This window comes from Lepidothrix coronata, unplaced genomic scaffold, assembly GCF_001604755.1.
Source record: "Lepidothrix coronata isolate B3197 unplaced genomic scaffold, Lepidothrix_coronata-1.0 Scaffold101, whole genome shotgun sequence".
Lineage (NCBI taxonomy): Eukaryota > Metazoa > Chordata > Aves > Passeriformes > Pipridae > Lepidothrix > Lepidothrix coronata.
In genome coordinates, this window is record NW_016690281.1 from 1,029,103 (window position 1) to 1,042,774 (window position 13,672).

Consider the following 13,672-nt stretch of genomic DNA (forward strand, 5'->3'; position numbering starts at 1 on the left):
GTAAGCGCCGCCGGCCCCGCGCCCGTTGCCATCGCGGCCCCCGTGTCGCAACGCGCCGCAAGATGGCGGCTTTACGGCCGTGTCGTCATAACAACGGGACGGGGCTCGGCGGGGAACGCGTCCCGCGGCGCGGGAGTTCCGGGGCCTGTGGGCGTTGTCGGGGCACGGTCCCCGCGCGCCCTACGGCAACCTCTGAGCGCCGTGAGCCGGCGAAGCGGAGCCTGGCGAGCTACTGCCGGATTACCAGGGGGTTACCAACGAGTTACCACGGAGTTACCCAGCGCGTTACCTAACGAGCCCCGCAGAGCCCGCCGGCACCGCGTGGCCCTGGCCAATGGCAGCGCGTGGGGGGCGGGCCCTCGGAGAGAGCGACCAATGGAAGCGTAGGACGCTGGACGGGCGGGCGGGGCGGCGGGGACAGGCTCCGGTAGGGGGCGTGGCCGTAGGCACCGCTGCCCAATGGGGACGCGGTCCGTGCGGGGCTTAGTCAATGGGGAGGCCGGGGGGGCGGGCCCGAGGCGCGGCCCGGCCAATGGGCGGCGCGGGGCGCTGAGGGCGGCGGGCGGTCATGGCGGGCACGGCGGGCACGGCGGGGCCGCGGCTCTGCCGGCGGCTCGAGGGCGAGGCGGCGCGGGCAGTGCTCGCCAACGCCGACACGCTGCTCTTCGACTGCGACGGCGTCCTGTGGCGGGGCGACACGGCCATCAGCGGCGCGCCCGCCGCGCTGGGCCGGCTGGCGGCGGCGGGCAAGCGGCTGTGCTACGTGACCAACAACAGCGGGCGAACGCGCGTGGCCTACACCGAGAAGCTGCGGCGCCTCGGCTTCCCGCCCGCCGAGCCCCGTCACATCTTCGGCACGGCCTTCTGCGCCGCCCGCTACCTGCGCCAGGCGCTGCCGCCCGGCGCCGCCGCCTACGTGCTGGGCGGGCCCGCGCTCGCCGCCGAGCTGGAGGCCGTGGGCATCCCGCACCTGGGCCCCGGGCCCGCCGCCCTGCCCGGCCCCGCGCCCGCTGACTGGGCAAAGGCGCCGCTCGACCCCGCCGTGCGCGCCGTGCTCGTGGGCTTCGACGAGCACTTCAGCTACGCGAAGCTGTGCCAGGCGCTGCGGTACCTGCTGCAGAACCCCGACTGTCTGCTCGTCGGCACCAACCGCGATCACCGGCTGCCGCTCGAGGGCGGCGCCGCCATCCCCGGTGCGCGGGGCGGGAGGGCGGAGGGGGTGGTCCCGGTCCCCCGGCTCTGCGGGACTCCGTGCTCAGCTCTAAATCATCACACCTCAGTGCTGTGTTGATAAAAGAGGAAGTTGCACCTCAACATGAGGAAGAACTTCTTTTCCTTGAGGGTGGGAGAGCACTGGAACAGCTGCCCAGGGGGTCATGGGAGTCTCCCTCTCTGCAGACATTCCAACCCCACCTGGACAGTCCCTGTGTCACCTGCTCCAGGTGACCCTGCCTGGGCAGGGGGTTGGACTGGGTGATCTCCAGAGGTCCCTTCCAACCCCAACTATTCTGGGATTCTGTGTGGCAGCCCAGGTGTCCCAGAGCCTGGACTTTGCCTCACAGCACCCCTGAAAGAGGGATAATCCATGCTGAACCTTTACTCAGAGAATAGTGGTTCCTTTTCTGACTCAGTGTGGGACAGAATTCCAGCCTCCCGAGAGGCTTCATGTGCCACCTTTGCTGGGGCTGGCCTGTCCCTGTGGCTGTGAAGCCAAGCTGTTGTGTCCCCAGAGCCCTGGGCGGGTGTGGGTGCCGGGAGCCCTGTGCTGGCCCTGACTGTTCCTGCTGTCCCCAGGGACGGGCTGCCTGGTGAAGGCCGTGGAGACGGCGGCGCAGCGCGAGGCCTTCATCGTGGGCAAGCCCAACCGCTTCATGTTCGACTGCGTGGCCAGCGAGTTCCAGGTGGACCCCGCCCGCACCATCATGGTGGGGGACCGGCTGGACACGGACATCCTGATGGGGAACAGCTGCGGGCTCACCACGCTGCTCACCCTCACCGGCGTCACCGCGCTCGACGAGGTCCAGGCACACCTGGACAGCGACTGCCCCGCCAGGCACAGCCTCGTGCCCGACTACTACGTCGACAGCATCGCCGACCTGCTCCCGGCCCTGGGCGAGTAATGGGGCAGCCCTGCCCCGGGGACAGCCCCTGGGCTCACCCTGTGGCAGTAACCTGCTCACTAGGTACTCCCTGGACTTAGCAACCCTTAGCTTCTCACCTCTCTGTCCTCTCGGTATGATTCTGTTTACATCTCACTCCTGAAATGCACTTTGGAACAAAGGGGGCATTACAGTGGCCCCCAGGGCTGGGGGCTTGGGGCTGGTTTTAATTATAAACACATCTCTCCAACGTTAGTGATGCTCCACGGCACAGAGTCCTCTGGACTGGGCTGGGGAAGTGGAGCTGGTTGATGTGAGGAGAAGGGCTGTGTTCTGGCCAGGCTGGGCCGTGGCTCAGCCTCGTTCATTCAGGGAAATGACTGTGGGGATGTGCAGGAACTGTGGTTGTGTTTGGAAACACTTGTGGAGCGGGTGTTTGCCCTGGGGATGATTCTTTTTCCCCTGTTCAGGGGTGTTCCAAGGCACAGCTCCATGTCAGGTCACAGAAACAAATCCTTCTCCTTCATTTGACCACTGCAAATTGCACCTGTGACACAGGTGGGGACGATCCCACACAAATCCAAACCATGGCTGCTGCACACTGTGTCTGTCTGGGGTCAGGTGTGTGTACAGCACATACACACAGGCACTCCCTGAGCCTAAAAACAGAGCAAAATATATTTAAATTATAAATTTAAGCAGAGTCTATGATAATATATCTTGTTTCCCAGGAGGGAGGATGAGAGGAATGTACTTACTGATGACAGTAGCTGTAATTCTCCTACATGCAGTCTGTAGCCATGCAGGACTGTCCTTCCCTCCTGCTGCTTCCCAGGAATACCCAGATCGATCCGTACCGAGTTCTGTGCTTCCCTCAGCATCAACACAGCTGCTTGCTTTGGCTTTAGCTGCAGACCCCAGATCCTGCTCAGTCCCTGGATGGGTGTGGGGCTCCTGTGTGTGACAATGGTCCGTGCTTCCTTCCCACCCTGAGGTGCCGATCTTCCGCGGGGGCCGGGCGCGGTGGGGCTGTGAGGAGGGCTGGCTTGCTCAGGGATGATTTCAGTTTGGTCTCTAGGTGGGGTTGGGTGACAAAGGGCTCAGCCACGGGGTGGGATTCTGTGCTGGCTGAACCCACTGTGAAAGCTTTTGCGTTACCGAATTAATTGAAAATTATATATGCAAATAACACGCTTCTATTCCATAGATTCCAGTATCTACAGTTCAATTTTAGCACTGGTTTTCCTTCTGGTCCTGCTGTCCAGCTGTGGCAGTGCTGATGCCATTTCCTGCTTGGTGACTTGTCACCTTGCTTGTACAGCAATAACTCTGCAGTCCGGAGGGTCCTGGGGTTCCCACAGTCTTGGCTGATCCTTTAGAAGGGTGTTTGTTTGTAATCTGGAGCTGTGGCAGGAACTGTGGATGATCTCTTCCCCGCTCCTGTCTCAACTGGAAGGACTGTGTGAAGTCACCCAGGTAGAACTTGCCCTGGATCTGGATAATGTGGAAATGGACATTATGGATTCACTGTAGGTCGTGTCTGATGTAACCATGTGTCTTTGGATTCAGTCCCTGTATCTGGTGCTTTTAGTGTCAGGAAAAGGCCAGGAGAGGTCCAGCCTCCCTCTGGCAGCTCTGCCCTGCTGAGGGTTCTCTCTGGCCAAGGGAGCCATTGCCTGGACTCAGGGATGCTGGAATGTGCTGGTGGCGCTGTCAGTTGTGCTTCAAAACACTCTATCAGCTTCCAAATGGTTTTTAATCCTCTACTTGAATTCCCATTAAACTCTCAAACGTGCTCTCCCTGCTACTGTGTCATTTTGTGGTCTCATCTCCATGAGCTTTGGTGCAGCTGTGCAGTGGGAATCCTGGGAGTTAGGGATGCAGTTTGGAAGGGACCCTAAAAATCACACAATTTCACCCCCAGCCATGGCCAAGGACACCTCCCACTAGACCAGGTCGCTCCAAGCCCTGTCCAGCCTGGCCTTGGACACTTCCAGGGATCCAGAGGCATCCACAGCTTCTCTGGGCAACCTGTGCCAGGGCCTCACCACCTTCACAGGGAAGAGTTTCTTTCCAATATCCCATCTAACCCTGTCCTCTGGCAGTGGGAAGCCATTATGCCCTATCCTGTTGCTCCAGGCCCTTGTCCAAAGTCCCTCTCCAGCTTTGTTGTGGGCTCTCTTTCAGCCAGTTTGGTCAGCCCTGGGTCGTGCTTGGTAGGAGAATGTCCCAAAGCTGCACTTTCCCTGGGTAGACACCACCTGAAGGAATTCGGAGCTTTTCCTTGCCTCCACACCTCGGTTGTGTCTGGCTGGCAGGTCTCAAACGCTCTGAGGGCTCCTGGACTGCGCAGGATCTGGTGATCTGGGAATGCTGCTCCCTGGGGTGTTTCCCAGGGCAGGACACGGGTGGCAGCGCGGGCGGTGAGGGTGACATTGTGCCAGGGCCCTGCCCGGGCTCTGAGCGGGGGTGTCTGTGCGGGGCAGCAGCATCGGCGCTCGGCAGAGCACAAAGTGCTGCTGAAACGTGGAAGCAGCCGCTGCCAAGGGCAGGCTGCCCCTGTCCCCTGCCATCCGATCCCTCAATGAGCCCCCCCGGGCCCCGCCAGCCCCGGGGCCGCACAAAGCCCCCGATTGTGGTCCCGCAGGGGCAGCGGAAGGGCCGCGCCGGGCACTGACAGCAGCGCTGGGCTCCACGCCGGGCACACCTGCGGCTCCCGCGGGGCCCTTTGGCTGCGAGGGACGGGTATTTATGTGTGGGGGATGCACGTTCAGGTTTCCCAGGTGTGCCTGGAGCCGGGATCATGCCCAGTCTGCGTGTGGGCAGGAGGCAGAGCGGCAGCAGCAGCCAGGTCCTTGCCTGAAGAGGAGGATGGAGGGTGGGGACAGCGCCAGCCCTGCTGCCCCTGCAGTGAGTATCCCTGTTCCTGGCAAATCCCAGGCAAAGGCTGGCTCTGTCCTTCCTCTGGGACTTGACTTTGGACAAGGGTGTGACAGGACAAGGGGGAATGGCTTCCCACTGCCAGAGGGCAGGCTTAGATGGGATATTGGGAAGAAACTCTTCCCTGTGAGGGTGGGGAGGCCCTGGCACAGGTTGCCCAGAGAAGCTGTGGCTGCCCCATCCCTGGAAGTGTCCAAGGCCAGGCTGGACAGGGCTTGGAGCAACCTGGGCTAGTGGAAGGTGTCCCTGCCCATGGCAATGGGGTGGAACTGGTGGGCTTTAAGGTTCCTTCCAACCCAAATCATTCCAGGATTCCATGATTCTATCACAGACAGAGCCCCTGCTCTGTGCTTGCCTGATTCTGCTCTGAAGTGGCTGAGATCCCACCATTCCTCTGGATCCTGGTAAGGTTTTGTTCATTCCCCAGCACCCCCAGTTCAGCTCCTGTGAGGCTGTCAGCTGGATAGGTTGGAAGCGCCTGGACTTACAGGGGTTAAACCTGTTGGGTAACAGGTCAGAGGTGCCAAGGAAGCCTGGTCTGACACTCGGGGATGTGTGTGAGCCATGACCTGCCAAGGGCTGGGAGCTGCTGGATTGCTCTATTTGCACCTTTCCCGCCTGAGGGAATTCCATTAGCTATTGAAAACCTGCCAGTTACTGCAGGGCTGGGGTTCTGCTCTGTTGGAATCAATAGGATTTCAGATATGTGCAGTTTTAACTCACTGCTTTTCTGGGGGAATAATCTGGAAGTTCTCTATTTCCAATCAAGATCTGTAACTGCCCCAAAGCTGGATGAGCTTGTGCAGTTGGAGCACATCTAACCCTGGGCATGGATTGAATTTCTCTGTCCTTCAGAGAACTGAGAAACATGTTAATTTTTTTAAGTGTGGCTTGTGTTTGAGATTATTGAAAGCACATTTTCTGCTTTGTAAAAATCCTGTTATGTACCATGAAGTTAAATTTAATTGCTTTAACATAAGAATTAAAGTAAATTAATAGAGCCAATGGAAGCGTCACAGGACTGCTGAGCTCTTTTGCTTGGTCTCATGGAGAACAACTTAGCAAGAAAATTCAACACGACCAAACACAGGGAGGGGCATGGAAGCAGGATCATTCCACATGGGGTCTGATTCCAGTGCTGATGGCTCCTCTGGGACTTCTGCTGTAAACCAAAATAATTTAATTTGTGGTTCCCTGTGTGTGGAAAGCTGCCACTCCAGCCCTGCCCTAGGGGCGTTGCAGCTTCTCTGGCTGTGGCAGTGCTGGTTACTGGGATGTGGAATCTGGAATTCCAGCACTGTGGGATGAAAGCTCCATTATTCCAGGTGCTGTGATGGTTTGGCTGTTCTGCACTGCAACCAGTTTGCACAAGGATTTGTGTCATGAGCAGGAAGCATGTTTGATGATGAAGAATTGGCAGAAGGGTCAATTTTAACTCCTGTTCCTCCTTCCTTTGCCCGGTTCCCAGGACAGGAGGGCCACAGCACGATTCCCAGCTCCCTCCAGGACCTTCTGGATCACCCTGTCCATTGCCTTGATATTTTTTGCAGTTCTTGGCATCAGTGTCGTGGGGGTTCTCAGCTTGTCCCCCAGCTCTGCCCAGGTAAGGGATCCTGATCCAGGCAGGAAGCTCCTCCTGCCCACGGCCCTGGGCTGTGTGGGAAGCAGTTCCCAGGAGGGATGAGCGGGGTGAGATCAGGGCTGGTTTTGGCTGGATCCTATCCTGGAGGAGGCAGGAAGGTGCCAGCAGGCTGCAGGCAGGGCTGTGGCAGTGGCTGGGAGTCCCCTGGCCCTGTCCTCCAGCCCCTGGTGCCTTTGGCATGAGGGGCAGTGGTGCCTCTCCCCAGCCCTGCATGATGGAGAGCAGGCTGTCACAGATCATCCTTCCTGTGGGTCAGAGCTTCCTTCTCTCTGTTCCTAAATCCTCCAGGCAAGCAGCAGGGACCAGCACAGGGCCCGGGGGGGGATGTTGGTGGGAGATGCTGTGCACGAGCAGCTGCTGGTGGGTGCTGCCTTTCTGCTCCTTGTGCCCAGGCTGGGTCCCAGCTCGTCCGACTGACACTGCAGGGCCAGCAGGACCCTCTGAGGAATCAGACAGCCTTGGTGGACAAGTCCAGGAACACTGTCACCTACTATGTCACTTCGCAGAGCAACCTCAGCGCCGTGGTGCTGTATGACAGCAGGAACGTGAGTGCCTGGGCTGGGGGGGGAGCAGAGCAGCCCAGGCTGCTGGAGTGGGAGCAGGAGGCGTGGGCCAGCAAGAACACCCACCAGCTCCTGCTTGGTGCCTTTCTCTGCACCTTTAGTCAGGAAAGACAATGCAGGGGAGAGGAGGAATGTCCTGCCTGCTCTGAGGGCTGTCTGTCTGTCTGGCAGGGCTACGTGTGCTACAAGCCCATGGAGCAGAGCACGTGCTACCTGAGGAGGATGGACCCCTGGGACCTGCAAACCCTGCAGGCAGCTCTCAACATGTCTGAGCAGAGGGTGAGCAGCTGCTGTGGCCATGGCAGGGGCAGCTGTGGGGATGGGGGATGGACTGGCCTTTGATCAGGATCCTGGCTCACTGAAGGCCCTCTCCTGTGTGGATTTGCAGGGGTGATCCCCACACCAGCACCCCAGGCGTGGCTGGAGGAGGGCAGGGGCTCTCCCAGCCAAGGGGAGCAGTGTCAGCCCCCTGTTCTCTGCAATTCCTGCCAGGGGGGCTGGCACAGGAGCAGGGCTGTGCCCGCCAGGTTGGGCTCTGGGTAAGCTCAGAGCAGCAGCAGCTCCCAGGCTTATCCATATCCCCACTCCTGTGGGACAGGGCAGTTGGCAGGAGAAACCTGCCCGGCTGCCAGGGTACAGACCACTGCCAGGGTGCCCTGGAGGGCAGAGCAGGTCTGTGGAGCTGGATGGACAAAGTGCCTTGGGAGGATTTAACAGGGATGTTTCTTTCAGGCCGAGCAGCTGCTCCGTCACAACAACCAGACCAAGTACTACCGGGAGTTCCTGGGCATCCTGCCGGGGGAGCAGGTGGAGCCCAAGGGCCTGGGGGAGGCTGTGCAGAGCCTGTGTGAGCACACGTCCATCTTCTGGGTCCGCAGAGGGCAGGGTAAGTGGGACAGTCCCCTTGGCAGGGGAAGCACAAGCTTTTCTCGCACCTCTAAGAGGATCAGGCTCTGCTGCACAAAAGCTGATGCATCCCAGGACAGGCTGCCAAGGCCCAGGACAGGGACAGGTGACCTCTAGTGCAAAATCAAACCATTGTTCACCATCCCCCTGTGCTGGCTCGTACCCACACCCTGCCCTGGCTGGGATGGGCTCCGAGCCCCCACCCCGGGCAGCACAGCCTGACTGCACAGCACAGCCAGCACAGAGCTGTCCCCTGGGACACTGCTGCCTTCATCCTTGTCACCTTCATCCTCACCACAAGCAGCCTGCCGAGCTGTCAGTCTGCTCTGTCTTGCTCCAGCTCTAATGAGGAAGGTCGTTCCCTGAGGCTTTCCACTTGCTTGACTCCCCAGGGAGTCGCAGCTGCAGCATCCAAGCATTCCTCTCACCCGCTCCTGTCCTTCCTTGTTGGCAGGTCCTGGGAGGCAGCGGCTGATCTACCTGTGCATTGACATCTGCTTTCCAAGCAACATCTGTGTCTCTATCTGCTTCTATTACCTCCCTGAGTAAGTGCTGAGCTGTGGACACCCTCTTGCTGCCCTACATACTTGAACTGGATTCCTGAAAAGCCTCTGATTTCCACAAGGAAGGTAACACCCACACCATCCCCAGAGCCTCCTGCTGATTTCATGCTGCACCTCAGGAGGGTTTAGAGAAACAAGAGGCCTCTGCTCAGCACTGTCAGCACAGACAGTCCCTGCAGCTCTGCCCCAGGGCTGCCATGTCCATAGCAATTAGGAGCCCCAGGCCTAGAGGAATCCCAGGGAGTAGCTGGTGTTCTGGGGCTCCATGCCCTGCTCAGCACAAGGTGGTTACATTTGTCGGGGTGGTTGGCTTTAGGAGAGCAGCTCTCCAAGTCACTTTGTGAAACACTTTGAATAAAGGGATTGCAAACCAAGACAAGAGCTGCCTTTCCTCTTTGCTCAGCCTCTTCCATTCCTTAGAAAGTCTCATTTTTATTTTTCTCCGACTTTGGGGTACAAGAACATACCAAGCTGTCAGCAGCTGATGCCACAGGGATTCCTCCAGCTCAACTGTACCTGTCTCCCTGCAGTGGGATCGTGTCTCCCTGTCCCATTCCCTCCCTTAGAGGCCACACACATTTCAGCAATGTCCTGCTCAGAGCTGAAGCCTGGTCTCACCCCAGGCAGCTGCAGCTGCTTCTGCCAGAGCCCAAGCCCTCTCCATCAGGGAGGGGACAGGCACAGTGCATGTCCTGGCTCTGGAGAGGGTCCTTGTCACTGCAAGGCAAGGGGAAACACAGAGCTCCTCTCCTTCCCACACGTGCCTGTTATCCCAACACGCTGTCGTTGAAGGCAAGGCAGACCACGGCTTTCTGGTGGCCACTGTACTCCCTCTTGATCTCTCCTGTCTCCACACACCACAGTCTGGCCAGGTTATCAGAGGAGGCTGAAACAAAGAGTGAAAAAAGGAGTGGGATGTATATCATTACATTTTAAACTTCTTCTTTTACTATTATTATTAGAAATAGTTTCCTCTTGCTTTACTCACCACCATCCTTAGGGCTGGTGATGAGCAGCAAGGCAGAGCAGCTCAGTGCATTTCTGTATTAAATGGGATTTTAATAAAGAGCAGTGACTGTGGAAATCACCACAGGTTTGTTTTGAAGGGACAGCCACGCTGCACACTGAGAGCAGCACTGATCCCAGGTGAGACCAACTGCAACCTGGAGCCCCCCTCTCTGGTTTAAACAGGTGTCTCTTGCAGCACAGGCAGAATGCTCCAGGGAGTTCAGCAGAACGTGCTGGGGGGTGAGCCTGGGTGCTCCCACCCCAGCCATGCCCATGCCCAGGTCTGGCAATGTCCCAGCCACAGGAACTGGCTGGCCCTGTGCTGGTGCAGGGCCCTGGCACGGCCCAGGTGCCTCACCTGTGACGATGTACTGGGAGTCCCCGGAGAAGGCACAGTCCCACATCCAGCCCCGAGATGTCTCCCCGGGGTTGTTGCTCTTAATGCTCAGCTCTGTCATCAGAGAGAAGTTTGAAGTCCTCCAGATCTTGCAAGTCTGATCTGCAGAACAGGTAGCCAAGAGCCTGCAAGGAGGAGCCATGTGAGGGTGACCTTGTCAGTCACACTGTGTACCTACAGGCCTCTGGTCACCATGGGCCTGGCCAGTGATGGCCTGGAGACCTGCCTTCACTGCACTCACTCACATCTCCTTACACCTGTATTGTCTCACATCTCCTTACACCTGTATTGTCTGATTTATGAGATTTCAGCTGAACAGACTCCAGGAAGGAGCCCACACTCTGCTCCTGGAGATCAGCAGTGGGATCCCAGCTGCAGGAACAGCTCGTGGCTGCAAACCTTGCTGAGCTCACGGAGCACGAGTGGGACACGACTGAGAGCAACCCCGTGGTGACACATCCCCTGCCTCCTCCCTGGGGCCCTGCAGCGTGGAGCCAGCATCAGCCACAGCTGGGGGCACAGCTGGGGGCACAGCTGGGCTCTGCCTGCCCAGGAAGGCCCATGTTTCCCATGGGAGGGAGGAGAGGGCTGCCCACACTCACGTGGAGTCGGGGCTGAACTTGCACTGCAGGGCGTAGCGATTGTGCGCCGGGATCTTGGTCTTGGGGATCAGCTGCGTCACCTCCTCGCCGATGCCGCCCGTCAGGTTCCACACGTAGCAGTTTCCCTGTGGAGAGACAGTGGGATCTGTGCCCCCCAAAGCCAGCCCGGATCTCCCCGTCCCGCCCCTCGGCCCCCCAGCTCACCGAGCTGTTCACAGCCGCCATGTAGCTGGCGTCGGGGTCGATGTGCACAGAATTCACCGACACCTCGGGCTCCGGGATGAGCTGCTCGTTGTGGTCGGTCTTCAGGTCCCAGATGTGGATGGCACCGCTCTGGTCACCCACGATCAGCTCTGCCTGCAAGGGAACAGCCCCCCGTGAGCAGCAGCCCCGAGCTGACACCCTGATCGTGCCCGTGCAGCACCACGGGGAGTCCTGCTCTGCTTTGAAGCATCGGGGTCCTGTTCTGCCTCCTTTTTCCCCAGCACAGGGCTGTTCCACACAGTGGCTGCACGGAGAGCAAGCCAAGTCCTGACTCCTGTTACACTCTGCAAAAGGCTGTTTCTCCTCCCAGAAGTGTTTGTTAATTTTCTAAAGCCCAGAGCACAGAGCAGCTGCCTGAATTCCAGAGCTGTTGCACACCTACAGCTCCAAACAAAATCTACAGGAGCCAAGTGATTTTCAGCACATCTGAGAGGAAGCATTTAGATGCAGGTTGGCCAGTGAACAACTGAAGCACTCAAGAGCGCACAGATACCTGAAAAACACAACCTGGAGTGGCTTTTTTCTCTCTCTCACGCCTTCTCAGGGGAAGGACAAGAGCCAGCTGAAGGGCAGAGTCCTGGCTCTGATCCCACGCTCAGAGCAGAAGACAATGCTGGCATCCCTCCACTCAGGCAGGGCTTTATCGATGGCCCTGCACTGCCCACAACTCCAGCAGAATCCCTAGAGGAGATCAGGTCATCAGGCACAGCTAATCCTGGGCCTGGGAGCACAGCCTTGTTCTGAGGAAGACAAACACCACTGATATATTTACCTGACTGCACAGAAGCCTTTTCTGGGCACCTTAATCCTCAGCCCCTCTTAGCAGGTGTAAAGTGCAATTCCTAAAGCCATCACGATTTACCCAGGCCATGAGGAATCTGGGATAACTGGAGCAGCATCTCTGCAGAGGGAATTGCAGAGCCATGGACCTATCTGAAGAAATGCTGCCACCTTTGGACTAATTAACCACGTTCTGCTCACAAACCAACACTCTGCACCTCAGCAGCATTTTGGTCAGTGATTATTTCCCATCTGAGACCTATGTGCAGCAATACTTTTTTTTACAATAATGTATTTTCACAGCACTGACACTACAGGAGCATTTGGGTAAAGTCTGGTCCAAATAACTGATCTCAAATCTGGTCTGAAATTCCCGATTTGCAAAATTAAACCTTTGCCAAATGAAATGCAAAGGAACACTTCCATTACTCAGCATTTTACAAAGGTCTGTGCTGCCCTGTCTGCAGGCAAACCCACAACCCTGCAGCCCAGCAGAGTCATAAGCACTGCAATGATCCCTATTGATTTCCCTGCTAATGCACCACATTCCCTTCAGTCTCATTCCAAGCCCCAGCCCTCCTTCTGCTCAGCAACAGCTGCTGAACCCACTGGTGGATCTCAACCAAACCTGATGGGAATCGTGGCTGTGGGCCCTGAGATGTTTTTTCTTGCCAGCAGTGCCACCCAAAGCTCCTGGCACCAGCAGCTTGGCCAGGCAGGGGGCAGATGGGGGGTGGGAAGGAGGCTGCTGCCCGTCCTGCAGTTCCACCAAGAGCCCATGGGTCTGTGCCACCAGGAAGGTCACCCACCCCAGCCACCCTCCCAAAATCTTCTGCTGAGATACAACTCTGCAGCCCCTCAGATTTACCCAGAGGAGCCACATAACAACTTGTCCAGAGGAGCTGTGGCTGCCCCATCCTTGGAAGTGTCCGAGGCCAGGCAGGACGGGGCTTGAGCAACCTGGGATAGCAGAACGTGTCCATGGCAGGGAGTTGGAACAAGGTGAACTTGAAGATCCCTTCCACAGGATTCAGTGTGCTGGGAGCCCACAGAAGAAGCCAGTTTGCTCACCTGGTTGGGGTGCAGGCAGACACAGTTGATGGGAGCGTTCACCTGGAAAATGCGCTGGCACTGGAGGTTCCGGGACCTGCAACAGCCAGTGAGGAAGGGGCATGTTTGGGAGCCTGGGATCAGCTCCGCAGCCCCAGGACACTGCTGGAGGAGGGGAGCCCCCCGTGCCCACCTGAGGTCCCAGATGCGGGCCATGCAGTCCTCGCCGCCCGTGTACATCCAGCGCCCGTCCTCGTGGAACCCCACCGACGTGATGTTCTTGCTCACGCCGTCGTAGTTGATGACGGGGTTGGGGTTGTTGGAGTTGAGGTCGTACATGCGGATGTGCTGGTACCCTGCAAGCACCGGGCAGGGCGTGGGCGCCGTCCCCGTGCCCGGTGTGCCCGGTGTGCCCGGCGTGCCCGGCGGGACGGGCGTGCTCACCTGCGGCTGCGATCATGCTCCGGTCCGGGGTGATCTCCAGGGCGTTCACCTGCTGCGGGCGCCGTTAAGGTCGGTACGGAGCATCAGCCGGGCCCGCCCCGCGGCGCCCCGAGCCCCGGGAAGGATACGGAGTCCTGGTGCTGCACCGTGCGGGTGCAGATGCCGCTGTGCGCCTGCCAGAACCGCACGGTGTGGTCGTAGCCGGCCGTGGCCAGGATGACGGGGTCGCTGCCCACCGTGCCCTGGGCCGCGTTCATGCTGCCGCCGCGGGGCCCGCTCAGGCCCCCCGCACTCGCGATCCCGGTGCCGCCGCGGCGCTGACACCGGCAGGGTGTCGCTGACACCGGCGGGGTGTCTCTCACAGCGGCGGAGCTCCCCCCGCTCCCTTCCCTGCCCGCCCCCGCTCCCCCTTCC

General features: G+C 58.8%; 4 protein-coding genes across 4 annotated transcripts in view; 3 read left to right on the plus strand and 1 right to left on the minus strand.

Moving 5' to 3' along the window:
- Positions 1–13,672, plus strand: part of LOC108501359 (hexosaminidase D-like) — a 33,633-nt gene that overhangs the window by 12,220 nt on the left and 7,741 nt on the right. Inside the window, exon 2 of the mRNA XM_017823142.1 lies at positions 4,453–4,458. The gene's annotated coding sequence lies outside the window, so the exon portion shown is untranslated. The remainder of the gene's footprint in view (positions 1–4,452; positions 4,459–13,672) is intronic.
- Positions 569–3,903, plus strand: PGP (phosphoglycolate phosphatase). The gene is made up of 2 exons (XM_017823035.1): positions 569–1,193; positions 1,795–3,903. Exons 1-2 carry the CDS (start codon positions 569–571, stop codon positions 2,118–2,120), a joined length of 951 nt encoding a protein of 316 aa, XP_017678524.1. The 3' UTR covers positions 2,121–3,903.
- Positions 6,475–8,999, plus strand: BRICD5 (BRICHOS domain containing 5; the record flags this gene model as incomplete). Its single annotated transcript, XM_017823155.1, has 5 exons — positions 6,475–6,642; positions 7,074–7,226; positions 7,416–7,523; positions 7,977–8,130; positions 8,605–8,999. Coding segments are annotated over 5 exons (678 nt in total), but the record flags the coding sequence as incomplete, so codon positions are not given.
- MLST8 (MTOR associated protein, LST8 homolog) lies at positions 9,106–13,645 on the minus strand. Its single transcript, XM_017823154.1, has 8 exons — positions 13,387–13,645; positions 13,259–13,310; positions 13,008–13,170; positions 12,836–12,911; positions 10,925–11,077; positions 10,721–10,845; positions 10,080–10,243; positions 9,106–9,599 (listed from the first exon to the last, which is right to left on the minus strand). The coding sequence occupies exons 1-8, from the start codon at positions 13,513–13,515 to the stop codon at positions 9,481–9,483; spliced, it is 981 nt and encodes a 326-aa protein (XP_017678643.1). The 5' UTR covers positions 13,516–13,645; the 3' UTR covers positions 9,106–9,480.